This window comes from Rhinopithecus bieti, unplaced genomic scaffold, assembly GCF_001698545.2.
Source record: "Rhinopithecus bieti isolate Rb0 unplaced genomic scaffold, ASM169854v2 scaffold_315, whole genome shotgun sequence".
Lineage (NCBI taxonomy): Eukaryota > Metazoa > Chordata > Mammalia > Primates > Cercopithecidae > Rhinopithecus > Rhinopithecus bieti.
In genome coordinates, this window is record NW_016803481.1 from 1,447,222 (window position 1) to 1,465,441 (window position 18,220).

The 18,220-nt window shown below is 44.5% G+C and overlaps 2 protein-coding genes across 4 annotated transcripts in view; one reads left to right on the plus strand and one right to left on the minus strand.

The window, feature by feature from the left end:
- The window catches only part of FZD3 (frizzled class receptor 3), a 75,190-nt gene extending 69,738 nt beyond the window's left edge, over positions 1-5,452 (minus strand). For 2 of the 3 annotated variants that reach the window (XM_017884770.1, XM_017884783.1), the window contains exon 1: positions 5,308-5,452. The gene's annotated coding sequence lies outside the window, so the exon portion shown is untranslated. The remainder of the gene's footprint in view (positions 1-5,307) is intronic. The other variant, XM_017884776.1, reaches the window with a different exon arrangement.
- Positions 5,453-9,713: 4,261 nt separating this feature from the next.
- Positions 9,714-18,220, plus strand: part of FBXO16 (F-box protein 16) — a 77,693-nt gene continuing 69,186 nt past the window's right edge. Inside the window, exons 1-2 of the mRNA XM_017884356.1 lie at positions 9,714-9,794; positions 16,242-16,377. Of these exons, the coding sequence (XP_017739845.1) occupies positions 16,279-16,377 (99 nt within the window). The 5' untranslated portion in view covers positions 9,714-9,794; positions 16,242-16,278. The remainder of the gene's footprint in view (positions 9,795-16,241; positions 16,378-18,220) is intronic.

Consider the following 18,220-nt stretch of genomic DNA (forward strand, 5'->3'; position numbering starts at 1 on the left):
AGAACACCTTCAACATTTCAACATTTTCAAATGCTAATAGTAAACTAGTTGGTACTTTTAAAAAAAAGGGGGGGCTACTTATATCAAAAGCCCTTAAAATGTACACAATTTCATCCAGCAAATCTATCTTATAATTTATTCTAAGTAAACACATAAGTACACATGATGCACAACCAAAATATTAGTGTAACACTGTTTATAACAATTAAAAAAAAAAACCTAAAAGTTGGAAACAACCTGAACGTCTACCAATAAGAAATTGGTTAAAAAAATTATGGTATAAACACATGATGGAATATTATATAGTTACTAAAAATGATGAGCATAAACCTGTATTTGTGGATATGGTAAGATAGTAACAATAAATAAAAAATAAAATTTAAAAGCAGTTTACAAAACAGTATATGTATATAGCTCATTTTGTCAGAAAAAATATATGCACATGTAATATAGTAAAACTATTTCGATTGTTTAAAAATAAAATACTAAATGCTTTATGGAATTTTGTTAAAGAACCTATAGTACATTATTTTGTGTATGAAGTAATTAACTCTGCTCAATCTATAAATGTGTGCTGACTAGCTGACAAGAAAAACTACTAGTGAAATGACTGGTTTATTGACTACTAATTAAGCAACAAGCCAAGGAACACATTACTGCTTTACCGTACCGAGTAAGAAAAGCAAATCACTGATGGTCAATTTAGTAAGAGTCAAAATCTGATTTTCAATACTAAAAAAATCAGATAACCAATCAACTGAATCAAATGGTATGCACAACTTAAAAACTTAAACATTCCTGGCTGGGCACAGCGGCTCACGCCTGTAATCCAAGCATTTTGGGAGACGAAGGCGGACCGATCACTTGAGGCCAGGAGTTTGAGACCAGCCTGGCCAACATGGCAAAAACCTGTCTCTACTAAAAATACAAAAAGTAGCTGGCTTGCGCCTGTAGTCCCAGCTACTCAGGAAGGGCTCGAGAATTGCTTCAACGTGGGAGGCGGAGGTTGCAGTGAGCAGAGACTGTACTACTGCACTCCAGCCTGGGTGACAAAATGAGACCCTGTCTCAAAAAAATTAAATAAAATAAAAAAATTAAAATTTTTGATAAACATTCCAAATAATATGTCTTCAATAACATAATGAATTATCTGCTTCTAATCACAATCATGTGAGCATGCCATTTTTCCTAAGGTAAGGTCATCCATGGAAAAGCTGTAAGCTGAAGTTCCAGATTTGCAGGACATAGTAAAGATTCTGGCCAAAGAGATCCTATCCAAACGTAGCAAGTCATTAAATAAAGGCTAATAGTTGTTTTGGGTGTTCTTATTGATATTATCTTTTTTTTTTTATTATAAGAAACTGCAGTATATCAACTGGAAAAACAAAGGGGGGACCTACTAGATTAACATAATTGGAGTGAGCAGCTTCAGGGGTGAGGGCCCTGCAAAAAGTGAATGCTATGCAACAGTTGCTCATGCCCTTTGTATGGGAAAAGAGACACATTCACTTCTCCATAGAGCAATACAGAATATCTGGAAAGCTGATTTCAGACTAAGTTACTTGGTTAACATTCCATCAGAAAACAAAAAGGACTAGATACTTTAAAGCTTACACATTTCTATTTTTACGAATGTACAACATCAGGAATTTTATATTTCCCAACCATTATTTATCAGGTTTCTTTTGATGACAAAAAGTCTTTAAAATAAAATAAACTAAGTATTTCTCCTGAAAGACAGCAATAAAGGGAAGGGATTCCAATCTTGGAAGACCGTCTTCCCAGGCTGGCTGCAAAATCAGACCCAAAGAACTCGGTGGGAAATGCAGGAGGTGGCAACTGGGAAGAGGAAAGCAGCCTGAATTCCAGAAGAAAGGATGATGAGAGAAGTGGGCCCTAAGGGTTTGTCAAAGGGGTTCTGCAACAAAAGATTATGTTCAGCAACTCTATCCCAATTTACACTTTCTCTACAGATAGGGCTCCATTTCATTGTTCTGTTGAGAATTCATTTTCTGGACACCTGATAAATGCAGGTAACATTTTGCATTTCCACTTGAGAAAGATCATCTAAAGGTTGTCTCAAGAAGTAAATGCTGGTTACACAGTGCCTACAGAGGGAACAGGAGGAATATTCTTTGTCTTTTTTCAGACATGTTTTCAAGAACGCATTGCAAGGATTAGCAATAACTATCTCTAAATAACAGTTTCTTCTCTTAAGAAAATTATTGTCTTGTTAGACAAAATATACACTCAGCAAACACTCATTGCTCAAATGGTACTTTCCTTTTCTTAAAGTCTATATAGTCTTTGGCCCTTTGCCTACTGTTTGCTACAAGAAAGTTTATATAGCTTCATATTTAATTCACAGGACCTAGATTCCCACTAATCTCAGAGAATCTCTTTTCTGAACTTTCCTACTTCATCTAATGTTTAAAGTCCATTTGTCATCATCTACTGATTACAACAAACAACTTAATCTTCCAATGTGTTAAGTGATTAAGGCTTAAAACACACATACACACACGCACACAGAGGAAAAGTAAATCCATCTAGGTTCAAAATTTAAATGAATGGTAGGCATCAAAGTTCAGTTCAATTTAGAAATTATTAATTACTAAGACTAAAGAAGACAGAAGATCTTTAAAAACTGACCTGAAAATAAAACTGAAAAGTTAAGAGACAGATAGATTCTGGACTTTAAAATGGGCTGAAATTTCAGCCCAGCTTCTCTTAAATCTGCTATCAAAAAATTCTCTAATACCAAGCCCCTGCTTTCCACCCCCCTTAATAAGGCTGTATGGTTTGCATGCTTTGACTACGGAATTATTTTAATGAGATAAAATCTGGGGACCAGGATTTGGTTTTCAGGCCCACTAGCCTAGTTATATTCATCTCAAACTTCATGTGCAATACACTCCTTGAATATACCGAACTGTCAATAGTTCCTAACATGATGAACTGGAAAGCAAAAAGAGGAAATTGATTTTTTGACATAGTAGGTAAAACTCTTTCCTAGCCAGTAAGAAGCTGTTACACTTCACTTGTTCCTATCATTATAGAAATATCACTACTGAAAATCTAATTTCTTTCCTCGAGACTCTACCACACATTTTCCTCCAATCTATGCTGAATAATTTATGCAGTACATATTTTCAAAATCATTCTTTTTATTTTTGTGCACAGCTGCAGTTTTAATCATGCATAATTCTAGAATTCTGGGGATAGAAAAACAAAAAACAAAAAACTTCAGGCCAAAACCGCTTAAAGAAGTGGTACGAATTGTTTCCTACTATCTGTCTCTGAAGGAAAAGAAAGTCAACAGCAGCTTAACATCAACACACTCACATACTCAGAAAAAGTTTTGAATATAAAATCTTAGAGTTTCACTACCAAACTAATATGAAATTTAAGTCTGTTTCCTGGGAAACAGACAACTTATTGGGAGTAAAAAACTCCTCTCTCCTTCCCCAGTGATAAAGCTTTCACTTTGTTCTATACAAAGAAAGAATGTGCACTTTGCTATTAAATTCCCTTAGCCCTCTCTACTTCAAATATCTCAATCACGGAACTCCCAAGAAATATCCACCTGAATGCTCAAAGCACAAGATGAAGCTCAGAAGCATAGAGTAGCTAGGATGAGGAAACGGCTCATTGTCCTTCTTCTCCTTTTATAAATGGGACGCTTTTACAGATTTAGGAGAAATGGAGATAGACAATTTTAGTAGTGGATGAGGGAAAAAGGATAGGAGGAAAGAGAGGGCAGAATGATAGGCTTTACCCGTAATTTACTTATTTTCCTAACAGTTTCAAACAATGGGGTGGGAGAGGGGTATAGTAGAAGGGCTGCCTCTTAGTTATACTTTATCTTCAGCTCTATCCTTCCAGCCCCGCCCAGTCAAGCTCTTACACCTCTTTCCTAGGCTCTCCGACTCTGATTTTTTTTTTTTTTTTTAATCTTTGTGGGTTTTCTTTTTTTCTGGAGGAAAAAGATAGTATTGATTTGTTTAAAAGTAAAGACGGAAAGCATTATCTTCAGGAGTAACCACTTCTTAATAATAGAACTAAGGATTTCTATTCCTTTTCCAGACTAAAATGCAGGAACAGCAACAGCACACCACCAAGGACTAAAGGAGGATGAGAGAAGGCGGTAACATCCCCAGGGGCAGTCAAGTCTTTGTTTTCTTGCTCATATCATAGTAGCTTTACAAAGTAACTCAATTCCCATCAATAAGCATTCCCGATCAGAACTACTTCTCTAAGATGAAGCTGTGTCTGAACACTTTCCCATAGCAGTCACTGATGTGGCTGCTCTGCTGTACTGCTGCTGCATCTCCCTCAATCCAGACGGGGACCAAAATTCAAAGAGTCATTCTACACTGGGCAAACCGCCGAACCTCCTTCATGGGGCCGATCTCTCTAAATCTGAAGTCTACTCCTCTGCCTCAATTCATGGCACGTGCTTTTGTTCTTAAAAACAAAGCCAAGAAAAGCCCCCTTGGCTTATCTTACAATAGAGGGATCGAACTCAAGACTGCTAGGATGTAAAACACCTCTAGGAAGATGTTTACATGTCTTGAAAGGACACAAGGCTCCTTAACCTTGTAGGCTATTTCACAACAACTTGATTTCAGATGCGGACCCTCGGGCATCCAGCAGCGGCCATCCCACGGCAAACCCACAGCCCGCGGAGGAGGCAGCCGGGGGAAGCTCGCGGAACGGAGCAAGGATTTTGCAAACTGACGGACCGGCAGGGAAACTTTCAGACGTGGGCAGGCAAAGGTGGGCCCGAAGCTGACCCGGAGCCTGGCGGCGCGCGCTTTGGGCAGCAGGGAGCCACCGGCGCATTGTCCTCCGCCCACGCCCCCCGGCGCCCAGCGCCGCCGCCGGTTCCGGCTGGGCCCCTCTCCCAGCCGCGCAGGGTCTGGGCCGGGGTGGAGGCGAGCGAACCGCGGTCCACACTCGCACAGGTTGCCGAGCGCGGGCTCTGGGCGGACAGGGTTAACCATCTCCAGGGGCAGCTCCCCCCTCAGCCCTCAGCCCCAAACTAGGCGTCCCCGAGGCCCCTCGCCGCCACCGCGGGCCCGGGCTCCCGCTCCGCCGCCCGCCACAGCCCGGTGCCCAAGGCTTTTGTTGTGGCCGCGACGAGAGGAACGATCCCTAAGAAGGAGGCGCCGGGCTGCTGCTGGCTCCTCGGCGCGGGCTGAGGCGGAGCAGCAGGCAGCCGCGCGGCGCGTTCGCGGGCTCGACACTCGCCGCTCCCTCTCCCGCTGCCCCGGCTCAGGGGCCCACACGCTTCGGGGGGCTCACCTCAGACCCCGGCGTCTGGCTCCAAAGGGGTGGGGGCTGCACCGCCAGCCGAGGGCGGCCGCGCGTCCCTCAGGTACCCGGAGCGGCGCAGGACCGCCGGCGCGCGCCTCCCAGCGACAGCGAGCTTTCGCGAGCGCCAGGGAGCGCGGCCCGGGGAGCGAGCGCACGAGCGCGCGCGCACGCACGGGGCAGGCGCACTGAGCACGCTCGGCCGAAAGCTCCCTGCCCGAGTCTGGGCATACCGGGCTGGCCAGGCGCGTCTCGTTGTTCTCTGCCTCTCGCCCTGAGTGACGCCTGGAGCTGCCCTGCTCCGGCGTGCTGGTTCCCAGCCCTGGAGGCGCTCATCTGAGATGCACTCGGGGGCCTCCTCGCAATGCACTCCCTCCCCTGTTAACATAGCGCGGAGGTGTGATAGCAGGACCACCTACACCTGGTCTGAGAACCAGATGTGCCGACCTCCGGACCTGGGGATTTGGGGTGCTCAAGAGGCAGATGCCCGGATGCTGAGGGTGGAATGGGGTGCAGGAGCTCTGGTCTGCTACAGAGCTCCACGCGAAACAGCGTGGCAGACAGGCTACTCGCCCGGGATAGTTCATAGCCTCTTGGCCAAGACCTTTGGAAACAGGTGGAGCTGGTCGTTACTGGTGCGCGCTCCAATTTTTGCTCCTTAGGAAATGTTTCTCCTCTCCTTTTCTACATAAGCGGCTTTAAAGCTGAAAGAATTCTTAAAGATCATCTAAACTGAACCTTTCATTTTTCAGACGAGGAAAAGAACGCCCCAAAAGTTTAGGTGATTTACCTAAAGCCATGTAGCGTTTTAACAACAGGGCCTGGATTCATCCCAACCTAGGGCTATTTTTCTTTTCACTGCACCGTTTAACCGTTTCTTTCTCTTCTTTTTCGTTCCTCGTGAACCTAGATTGCATGGGCATCATTTTGTTCATTCGGTAGCACATAGAACTTAAAGAAATTGAACGATGTGAATGGTCTTAGCACTATTAGAATTGTACACTTAAAAATGGTTACAAGGGTGCATTTACGTTGTGTGTGTTTTACAATTATTTTTAGAAAGGGGCTTGATACGTGTTAAGTAAATGTTGAAGAGTATTGAACTTAGACCTAGAGTTTCACATCAGAAGGTGAGCTGTGTGAACAGGCACGATAAATGAGATCTGAAATGACAGTTTCAGTTTCTCTAATAAGTAAATACTTGTGCAGTAAACAATGTTTAAAATAATATTGATTCGCCGGGCGCGGTGGCTCAAGCCTGTAATCCCAGCACTTTGGGAGGCCGAGACGGGCGGATCACAAGGTCAGGAGATCGAGACCATCCTGGCTAACATGGTGAAACCCCGTCTCTACTAAAATACAAAAAACTAGCCGGGCGAGGTGGCGGGCGCCTGTAGTCCCAGCTACTCGGGAGGCTGAGGCAGGAGAATGGCGTAAACCCGGGAGGCGGAGCTTGCAGTGAGCTGAGATCCAGCCACTGCACTCCAGCCTGGGCGACAGAGCAAGACTCCGTCTGAAAAAAAAAAAATAATAATAATAATAATATTGATTCTTAGGTTGATTCTAGGCAGGGCAGTGTATGCTCTGGAGCCAGCGGTGCCTCTGTGGAGAGTGAGTGAGGGGGCAGATAGTGTGGGGGAAATCTGTGTGTGTCAGATCCCTTGTAGCTGGGGAACCTCCGGAGATGCGCTTCGATGTGCATTTTTATTCAATTTAGCCACCATCCTGTAAAGACTGTCAGGAATGGGACACATCATAGCTCAACATCGGGAGGTGGGAATGACGTAGAAATGATCACCACTGTATCAGCATGACTAAATCTCAGAAAAAGAACATTGATTCGGTGGGGGGGGGGGAACACAAGATATGTAAGTGATTATGCCTCTTTAGAAAAAAAAACAAACTAGCAATACTATACAATGTTTATGAGGGCAAACGTACATATAATAAAAGCGTAAAAATGGACAGGCTGCACACCAATTTCGTGACAATGACTGCCTCTAGGCAGGCAGGGAAGGGAATGAGACCTGGGAATGAGACACAAGAAGCTTCTCCTGTATCTGTGAAATACACACAAATGTAACATTTTAAAAAAATCTCCGTGGAGAATCAAGGGTGTTTCTTATGAAAGTGTCCAAACTTTTCTTTATGTTCGAAATGTCCCCCTTAAAAGTAATTAATATTTGGGGCTGAGCGACGTGGTTCAGGCCTGTAATCCCAGCATTTTGGGAAGCCGAGGAGAGAGGATCGCTTGAGCCCGGAGTTGGAGACCAGCCTGGGGAACATAGCAAGATCCTGTCTCTACAAAAATAAAAATTAAAAAATTAGCCTTGGAGGATTGCTTGAGCCCAGTAGTTCAAAGCTGTAGTGAGCTATGGTTGTGCCACTACACTGCGGCCTGGGCAACAAAGCCATCCCTGTCTCTTAAAAATAAATAAATAAATAAAAAGTAATGTTGCAGTGTCAGACATTGAGCTCTATGTGCTCACTGTGAACAAAGACAGTGTGGACGGTGTGGCTCAGGTTCTTTTGGGAGGACAGTAGTCTGATGATAAAGTGCAGGACAGGAGGCCCAGAAGGTGTTGGTTGAGAGGCAAGAAGAAAGAAACCTTCTTTTCAGGGATGAAAATATTAAAATCCAACAGGGCTAAAGGAGATGCTCTCTATGATCCCATCTCTCTTTGATTCCATGTTGTAACCACCAATACGAAGTCTTTAATGAAAGGGAACTTCATAGAGAGACACAGCACTCCCGACATTGTTAAAACTGGTCTCTTTCTGGATGAACCCGTTTTGAAACCATAAAAGCTAACTGGTAATACATGGTAATTTAGTATTGCATCTAAGTACCTCCCCCAGGCCACCCCCTCACCGCCCCTTTCCCCAAGGCTTTGTTTATTCATTTAGGTACAACCTGGTCATGTGGAAAAAATCCCTAGGCTGGAATTCAAACAACCTAGGTTCTAATTTCAGTTTGGCCACTTACTGATCCATTTTAATCTAAGGAAAGCAACAACTTCTATGAGCTTCACTTTTTCTTTTCAAACTGGAGATACACAAATGCTGCCTATTTAAAAACTATAAAACAGGTCAGGCACAGTGGCTCACGCCTGTAATCCCAGCACTTTGGGAGGCCGAGACGGGCAGATCACCTGAGGTCAGGAGTTTGAAACCAGCCTGGCCAACATGGTGAAACCCTGTCTCCCCCAAAAATACAAAAAAATTAGCCAGGCATGGTGGCAAATGGTTGTAATTCCAGCTACTCAGGAGGCTGAGGCAGGAGAATCGCTTGAACCCAAGAGGCAGAGGTTGCAGTGACCTGAGATCGCACCAATGCACTCCAGCCTGGGCAATAAGAGCAAAACTCCGTCCCCTAAAAAATAAAAATAAAAACTATAAAACATGACAGAAACACAGGGTTTGTACATTTAAGTCGGAGGAGAATGCTTTCTTATTGGTTTTGGGAAACAAAGATACTGAGGAAAGTCTTTTTTGCTGTTGTTTTGTTTTGCTTTTTGTTGTTATTCACTGCTGCTTGTAAGACCTGATTCACATTGACCAAAGGACCTCTGTTCCGGAATTTTGAACTTTTTGGTTTCCTCCAGCACTTGTTCATAACTCTATAACAGCTGTTAACCGTGTGAGCCTTCCATTAGGTATTTGTATATTGCACTTTCCAGCCTTCCTTTTTAGATTTCTTTTTTATCCTTGTATTCTCATCTTGCTTCTTATTACAAGACAGGCGCTCAATAAATTTAATGAATTGGACGGGATTCTAAGAGTTCCCAAATTTAGTTATTCTTATTAGGGCATGCCATCTGCTGGTTCCCTGGTGTATCTGTCAGTCAGCTTGAATTCTATAATCCAATAAATTGAAATTTGCATTTAAGCATTTGTGTGTCTGTGTGTTGGGCAATTCCTCCTGGCCCCATCCTTCCACTTCCTGTTGCAGGTGCTGTTATTTCATTGAACCAGTCTCAAATTCTTCTTCCTCCAACCCTCTGTTTACCTGTTGGCCACTCTTAAAACCTGGCACAGTGGAGCCTGCATTTCACAGCTCCGGAGTGACCAGGACAATGTGACTGGGCATGCTCCGTAGGTAGGTAGGGCTGATTTGGGACACACTACGTCTTGAATGAAGGTTTTCAACGCTGCTTGTTTCAGGATTCGACGCATCTTCATTCTAGGGTTATATTGAGACATTGCAGTCCCTCCCACGCTCTCGGCCGCCACACTTGTTAATTTTATCCCTGTGCCCAATTTTGTAGCCAGCCCTCCTGGATCTCGCGGCCAATCAAGAGCCCACACATTGTTGCCTAAGAGACCCCGGATGCCAGCGACGGGATTTATAGACGGTGATTGGGCTTGCTGGAAGCTGGGAGGGGTGAGGGGCTGGAGGGAGTCAGAGAAAAGCTGACCTAATGCAACTGTGGCAACGTCAGCGCTTGAGGCTTGAAGAGGGAGACAAACTAAAAGAGGTGAGAGCTGTGGGCAGTGCATGAAAAAGATGGAGACTCTCTTTGGAAAGCTCCTGGGTCTCTCATGAGTCTTGTCAGTGCTCCTGGGGATTTCATTGTACCCTCTCATTTGGGCTACAGTGCAACTGCCAGATATTCATACTTGTGAAATTAACAACCCACAGATAATTATATGCCTACCAAGCACTAGCTCTTTGCTTTGTATTATAGTTCTTGCTTTTTAAAAACTAGTTAAGCGGACGATGAATTCGTATTTAAATCTACCCATATCCTATTTCTTGATAATTTCCTGATAATTTGAGATTCCCTTGTCTGATGATATTACAGTGTATGGGTAAATTCTGTTAGCAGACAGACCCCGTCCTATTCTGCTCAGTGAACTCTGCATATAACCCGAGAGCCCAGTATCATGTTCTGAGTTTCACTCTACATTTCTACAATTCTACAAGGGTTTTGTTTTTTGGTTTTTTTGGTTGGTTGTTTTTGTTTTTGTTTTTTGAGACAGGGTCTTGCTGTGTTGCCCAGGCTGAACTGCAGTGGTACAATCATAGCTCACTGCAGCCTTGAACTCCTGGGCTCAAGCAATCCTTCCACCTCAGCCTCTTGAGTAGGGACTACAGGCACCCACCGCCACACCCACACCTGGCAATTTTTTTTTTTTTTTTTTTTGTAGAGATAGGATTTTGCTGTACTGTCCAGGCTGGTCTGGAATTCCTGGGCTTCAACTCCTGGGCTCAAGAGATCCTCCTGCTTCAGCCTCCCAAAATGCATGGATTGTAGGCAAGAGCCACCACACCTGGCCTACATTTCTACAAGTTGTGGTGGTGGTGGTGGTTTTTTATTTTTCAAGATAGGGTCGCACTCTGTCCCCCAGGCTGGAGTGCAGTGGCATGATCTTGACTCACTGCAACCTCTGCCTCCCAGGGCAATCCTCCCACCTCAGCCTCCCGAGTAGCTGGTACTATAGGCACACGCCACCACGCTCTGCTAATTTTTTGTTTTTGTTTTGTTTTTGGTAGAGACAGGATTTCACTGTGTTGCCAGGGCTGATCTCAAACTCCTGAGCTCAAGTGATTCACCCACCTCAGCCTCCCAAACATTTCTACAAGTTTTAATCCTTAAACTGCTCCCCACTTCCACTGCTGTAGTCATTTTTTCTATTGATTTAACAAATATTGAATACCTATGATATACTACTGTGATGATTCAGGTGAGCAGTGAGCACCAGAAGACCACATAAGCCAAGAATCATCAGAGTTGTGTGGCACGTTCTCAGAGTGGCCATGAGTTCAGTGTATCTGGGCAGAGAGTGCATGAAGGTGGAGCCCAGTGAGGCTGAAAGGGTAGATGGAGGTAAAATCATGGCAGACCTAGACTTCCATGCAAGAAGTCTGGATCCTGTAGCCATCAGTGAACCTCTGAAGGTTTAGAGCTGATAAGTGACATGATCAACTGGTCTTTTAAAAAATACCTGACAGGAGACTGTGAGCTCTATTAAAGCAGACTTTTATCTTTGTACCCCTAACATCTGCCTTGTAGGTACTTAGTAAGGTGGTTAAATAATGATGACAGTGTGAAGAATGGCTTAAGGCAGGAGGTGGTGGCTCATGTCTGTAATCTCAGCACTTTGGGAGGCTGAGGTGGTGGATTGCTTGAGCCCAGAAGTTTGAGACCATCTTGGGCAACAAAGCAAGACCTTGTCTCAACAAAAAATACAAAAAGATTAGCCAGGAGTGGTGGTGCACACCTATATTCTCTGCTACTTGGGAGGCTGACATGGATTGCTTGAGCCCAGGAGGTCGAGGCTACGGTGAGCTGTGATCACACCACTACCTTCCAGCCTGAGTGACAGGGTAAGACCCTGTCAAAAACAAAACAAAAAAAAAATGGCTTAGAAGATCAGATTGGAAGTATGTGGCCAGAGGACCCATCCTTGCTATTGAAAATGAGACTAGAACCATATGTCAAGAACTAGGGTCATAGGCCCTCTTTCTGTATTTTAATTCTAAGAAAAATTAAAGATGAATATTTGGCTGGACGTGGTGGCTCATGCCTGCAATCCCAGCACTTTGGGAGGCCAAGATGGGCAGATCACAAGTTCAGGAGTTTGAGACCAGCCTGGCCAACATATTGAAACCCTGTCTCTACTAAAAATACAAAAATTAGCTGGTTATGGTGTCAGGCACCTATAATCCCAGCTACTCGGGAGGCTGAGGCAGGAGGATTGCTTGAACCCAGGAGGCAAAGGTCGTGGTGAGCAGAGATTGTGCCACTGCACTCCGGCCTGGGCAACAGAGTGAGACTTTGCCCCCCCCGCAAAAAAAAGAGAAAAAGAAAGAAAAAAATGAATATTCAAAGGTAGTCCTTACAGGGAAGGAGATCACAAAAAAAGCAACAGCAAGACATCTGTGGAAGGAGGGGATGACAACTTGCTTTGTTTTGTTAAGTGGGGACAATTATGTTTTGTATGTGTTATATAAAAATCTCTGTAGCTGGGCACAGTGGCTCATGCCTGTGATCTCAGCACTTTGGGAAGCCAAGGTGGGCGGATCACTTAAGGTCAGGAGTTCAAGACAAGCCTGACCAACATGGGGAAAACCCCATCTCTACTAAAAATACAAAAATTACCCAGGCATGGTGGAGCATGCCTGTAATCCCAGCTACTCGGGAGCCTGAGGCAGGAGAATCACTTGAACCTCGGAGGCAGAGGTTGCAGCGGGCCGAGATCACGCCAGTGCACTCCAGCCTGGGCAACAGAGTGAGACTTCATCTCAAAAGAAAAAAAAAATCTGTCATAATAATAGCAAGTGGTCTGTTCTGTGAACACATATGTGCATGCAAATACACATACTGCCTGTCTTCTGGAATGGAAGGAGGAAAATACTGTAAAAGGATGATAGCAAGAGACGAAGCAGGACATCCACATTGGCCTATATGACCAAGAGGGCTGCTTCCCGGGGCCAGGCCCATCTGCTGAAAACCCATCTATCTTTAAGCTGGTTGAAAGAAAGTCTAATCTAAGTGACATGTAGCTCTGAGGAACCAGGAAAAAGAAAACAACCAGTGCAGGCCCTTGGGGGAGTTACCAAGGAAAGCTACTTGTCCTCATTCAGAAGAACGTGCCTAGGATCAGTCACATGGTTTCCTACACAAACTGGAAAGGAGAGAGTTGTTCAGCATAGAGCAGGGGTAAGCAAAATTTTGTGCCTATGTGCATTTTTCTAGGGGGAGAATTCATAGCTTTCATCATATTCTCCAAGAGCCATGTAGCTCTTAAGAAAGGATTCAAAACAACTCATTTAATTTTTATGTTTTTATTATTTTTTAAAATAATAAAACATTGCTCTTTTAAAATAATAAAATTGGTCTTGCTCTGTTGCCCAGGCTGGAGTACAGTGGCGCAATCACAGCTTACAAGCAGCCTGAACCTCCTGGGCCCAAGCGATTCTCCCACCTCAGCCCTCTGCCCCTACCCCAAGTAGCTGGGACCACAGGCGTGCACCACTATGCCCAGCTAATTTTCTGGTTTTTTTTACTTTGTGTAGAGACAAGATTTCACGATGTTGCCCAGTCGGGTCTCAAATTCCTGGGCTCAAGCAGTCTTTCTGCCTCAGCCTCCCAAGTGCTGGGATTACAGGCAACAAAAAAACTAGTTTAAAAAGAAAAGAAATGTAGTCCAGACACGGCAGTGGCTCACGCCTGTAATCCCAGCACTTTGGGAGGCTGGGGCGGGTGGATCACCTGAGATCAGGAGTTTGAGACCAGCCTGACCAACATGGTGAAACCCTGTCTCTATTAAAACTATGAAATTAGCTGGGCCTGGTGGCTCATGCCTGTAATCTCAGCTACTAGGGAGGCTAAAGCAGGAGAATCACTTGAACCCAGGAAGCAGAGGTTGCAGTGAGCCAAGATAGTACCATTGCACTCCAGCCTGGGCAACAACAACAAAACTCTTGCAAAAAAAAAAAAAAAAAAAAAAAAAAAAAAAAAAAAAAAAAAAGAAGAAGAAGAAGAAATGTAGAAAATAAATAACACCAAAAAAAAAAAAATATCACTTTTTAGCTGGGGAGAGCTAGGCTCAGAGGCTACACTTTGTATCTATAACTTTTTTTTGGCGGGGGGGGACAGAGTCTTGTTCTGTCACCCAGGCTAGAGTGCAGTGGTGCGACCTCAGCTCACTGCAACCTCTACCTCGTAGGTTTAAGCGATTCTCCTGCCTCAGCCTCCTGAGTAGCTGGTATTACAGGTGTGCCACCATGCCCAGATAATTTTTGTATTTTTAGTAGAGATGGAGTTTTACCATGTTGGTCAGGCTGGCCTTGAACTCCTGACTTCAGGTGATCCACCTGCCTCAGCCTCCCAAAGTGCTGCGATTACAGGTATGAGCCACCATGCCGGCTTGCTCACATGTACTTTTATCATTAGCTGCCAGTTAACATTACTGTAATAAAATCATTTCTTTTGGCTTAGTAACTCACCTAAATGTGTCTCAGATAGTTAGCTGTTGAGGCTGAAAAGAACCTGAGTACTGATCTGAGCGCCCCTCATTCCAGTGGCATATTGGCAGCAGACAACTGCAGGAAGGCATTGTCTTGACACCTAGGGGGTTTAAAATGTGGACTTTATCTTCCTGAGAGAGAGCATTACATGTCAAATGAGAACCTCAAAGATCTCAGATAGTGTTTGGGAAAATCCCATACCAGCCAAAAAATAATGATTTAAAAAAATTATCCAAGGCCGGGCACAGTGGCTTGTGCCTGTAATCCCAGCACTTTGGGAGGCTGAGGTGGGCAGATCATCTGAAGTCAGCAATTCGAGACCAGCCTGGCCAACATGGTGAAACCCCATTCTGTACTAAAAATACAAAAATTAGCCAGGCATGGTGGCAGGCGCCTGTAGTCCTAGCTACTCGGGAGGCTGAGGCAGGAGAAGTGCTTGAACCTGGGAGGTGGAGGTTGCAGTGAGCTGTGTCTGTACCACTCTACTGCAGCCTGGGAAACAGGGCAAGACTCTTTCTCAAAAAATAAAAAATATCCAGTATCTGTTGCTGTGGGGTCATTTGTGGAGCCCATTGATCAGGCAAGCAGGCCATGGTCCCATTAGCCATCTCTGCTACCTGTCCTTGTGAAACCCACCATCAGAGAGTGGAAAATGCAGAAGCCTGCAACCCTGAGTGTATATATCAGAACTACTCTCAATCAGCTACTAGGGGAGCTGAGGCAGGAGAATCGCTTGAACCTGGGAAGCGGAGGTTGTGGTGAGCCGAGATTGTGTCACTGCACTCAAGCCTGGGTGACAGAGCAAGACTCCATCTCAAAATAAATAAATCAGTTAATAAAATAAGAATAAGAATAAGCCATTGTCAGCCCAGTTGGCCTAGTTTGGTCTCATGACCATCTCTTGGTTAGGGAAGGACAGGCTACCTTAATTAATTAAACCATCAGGCTCTAAACAATGAGGGAAAAGTAATTCCTCCTGAAAATTAAAGTGCTTTAATCAAAAGGAGGCAGACATATACTGGATAACTAAAAATAGCAAATTTCCCCCAATAAACTCAAATCTGTTCATTTCCAAAACCTTGCCTTTATCTCTCCCGCCATGCTACCTCTTTAATACGCTCTCAGGCAGGAGTTCTTGTTACTTGGGTATCTGGAAGTTAAGAGGGGAGGAGGAGAGTTAATATCACAAGGGACAAGAATGAAGTGTTTCATATTACATGATGATTTTAAATTTAAAATACTTCTCTTCCTGGCCAATATAGTATGTCCTTAGCTAGCAGTGATTCTGGATTTCCCCCCAGAGTCCAGTGAAAATAAAGTGGCATTAAACTGACCTGGGTCCGACTACCAGTTCCACCACTTGCTATCTGTATGACCTTGGACAGGGTGACATCAATAAGCCAAATTTTCCTCATGTGTAAAATGAGTTAAAACCCACCACCTTACCAGATAATTGTGCGCTTCCATTGAGGAGACATATGAAGTGCTTGACGTATAAGATGCCCCCAATAAATGCTCTTCCCACCCCATTCCCTCTGCCAACATACTACAAAATTATATGGTATTAGTATTGGTTTATTTATTTATTTATTTATTTTGAGGTGGAGCGTCGCTCTGCTGCCCAGGCTGGAGTACGGTGGTGCCATCTTGGCTCACTGCAACCTCCACCTCCCGAGTTCAAGTGACTTTCCTGCCTCAGCCTCCCTAGTAGCTGTGATTACAGGCATGTACCATCACGCCCAGCGTTTTTTTGTTTGTTTTTTACATTTATTTTTAGTAGAGACAGGGTTTCACCATGTTGGCCAGGCTGGTCTCAAATCCCTGACCCCAAGTGATCTGCCCACCTCGGCCTTCCAAAGTGCTGGGATTACAGGCGTGAGCCATCATGCCCAGCCGGTATTAGTAATTTTTGTTTTCTGAGGGTTATATGATTCACTTCTTCTGATAGGTGCTGTTTTTCTTATGGAAGGATATCCAGTTGTTTCATGATGGCATTTGCACCTCCAAAAAACATAGATGGTCCCAAAATGCAGACAAAGATGAGCACCTGGACACCCCTAAACCATCAGCTATTGAATGACCGGGTAAGTGACTAGAACTGTTTTATCAGTTGAATCCATGACTTAAAGGAAAAAAGATATTAAAATTTTACTTACCAAAATATGAACAGGAATTATTTAGGATTGTGTAACGGATGAACAAAAACCAAAATGAAGATATTCAAAAACTTTTACTGAACCCTTGCTATATGGGCAAAGCTGGCAATAGACACAGAGTCCTCGCCCAAGAAGAAAATGTCTTGGATTTGTTCTTTTGCCCACTGTCACCTTCCTCTCCCACCCCACTTGCCTTTTTTCTTCCATTGCTTGTTCTCCCTAGAACCACCAGAACTGAGAAAGGAGAGAGTGGTCCATGGCATTCCCCAAAACCCGGTTTTGTTGGTATAGTTGAGGTTGCTGGGTAATGCTGCACATTTAATAGGATATATAAAAAGAATGCATTTCAGCTGATTATTCACGTTACTCAGATTCTCTTAAGATGTTTATTTTCATGGCCGGGTGCAGTGGCTCATGCTTATAATCCCAGCACTTTGGGAGGCCGAGGCGAGCGGATCATCTGAGGTCAGGAGTTCGAGACCAGCCTGGCTAACATAGTGAAACCCCGTTTCTATTAAAAATACAAAAAAAAAAAAAAAAAATTAGCTGGGCGTGGTGGTGGGCGCCTGTAATCCCAGCTACTTGGGAGGCTGAGAGGCAGGAGAATCACTTGAACCTGGGAGGTGGAGGTTGCAGTGAGCCGAGATCACACCATTGCACTCCCACTTGGGCAACAAGAGGAAACTCCATCTCAACAACAACAGCAACAACAACAAAGACATTTATTTTCCACCTGCACTCTGGGAAGGTGCCAGCGGAACACACTAAAGGGTCATGGTGGACGGCTGTGGTGTGAGAGTGACCAACCTCTAGGGTTTTCTATTCCTGCTTCAGTTAGGGACAAAATTTACCAACAGGTCTGTAAGCTCCAGTGACCAATCGCTGTATACAAGGACCACACCTATTTGGCAGGAAAACACAATCACCGTGTATAAAACTGACCTCATCCTCTCGCTCCTACATACCAGTTACTCCCCCGGTGAGAGGCACTACTTTATACCAAGTCACTCAAGCCAGAAATTCTGCTTCTCCCTGTCCAGTCTGGGATTTGATTTTCCCCAGATTACAAGCTAAAAGTTAGCCTGTGACTTATGGAATAGAAGACTCTGCTGTTTCACAATAAAAGATGAGATTCTTGGGTCAGAAACAACTTTACTTACAAGCAGCATGTGGCATGAACATTATGTTTGCATGGGTTCTGCTGGTCCTCCCCGTCCCACAGGTGTGATGCATAGGGCCCAGATAAATGCTACACATACAGTGGTTTGAACCACAGCTGAGGAACAATGAGCCCAGGGCATCCACTGCTTTTCAAAGTAAGCAGTAAGTAAGCCTGCTCTTGCTCCCAAAGGGAGGCATTACCTCATCCCTCAAGGTTGTCCTACTGCAGACACAACCTGCAAGAATGGCCCAAGTCACGAATGCTCAGGGCCTTGCTTTTTTTTTTTTTTTTTGAGACAGAGTCTCACTGTGTCACCAGACTGGAGTGCAGTGGTGTGATCTCAGGTCACTACAACCTCCACCTCCCGGATTCAAGTAATTCTCCTGCCTCAGCCTCCCTAGTAGCTGGGACTATAGGCGTACGCCACCACACCCAGCTAATTTTTGTATTTTTAGTAGAGACGGGGTTTCACCATGTTGGCCAGGATGGTCTCGACTTCTTGACCTCCTGATCTACCTGCCTTGGCCTCTGAAAGTGCTGGGATTACAGGGTGAGCCACCGTGCTCGGCCACGAATACTCAGGCCTGTACATCCTTGGCATGCCAAGAT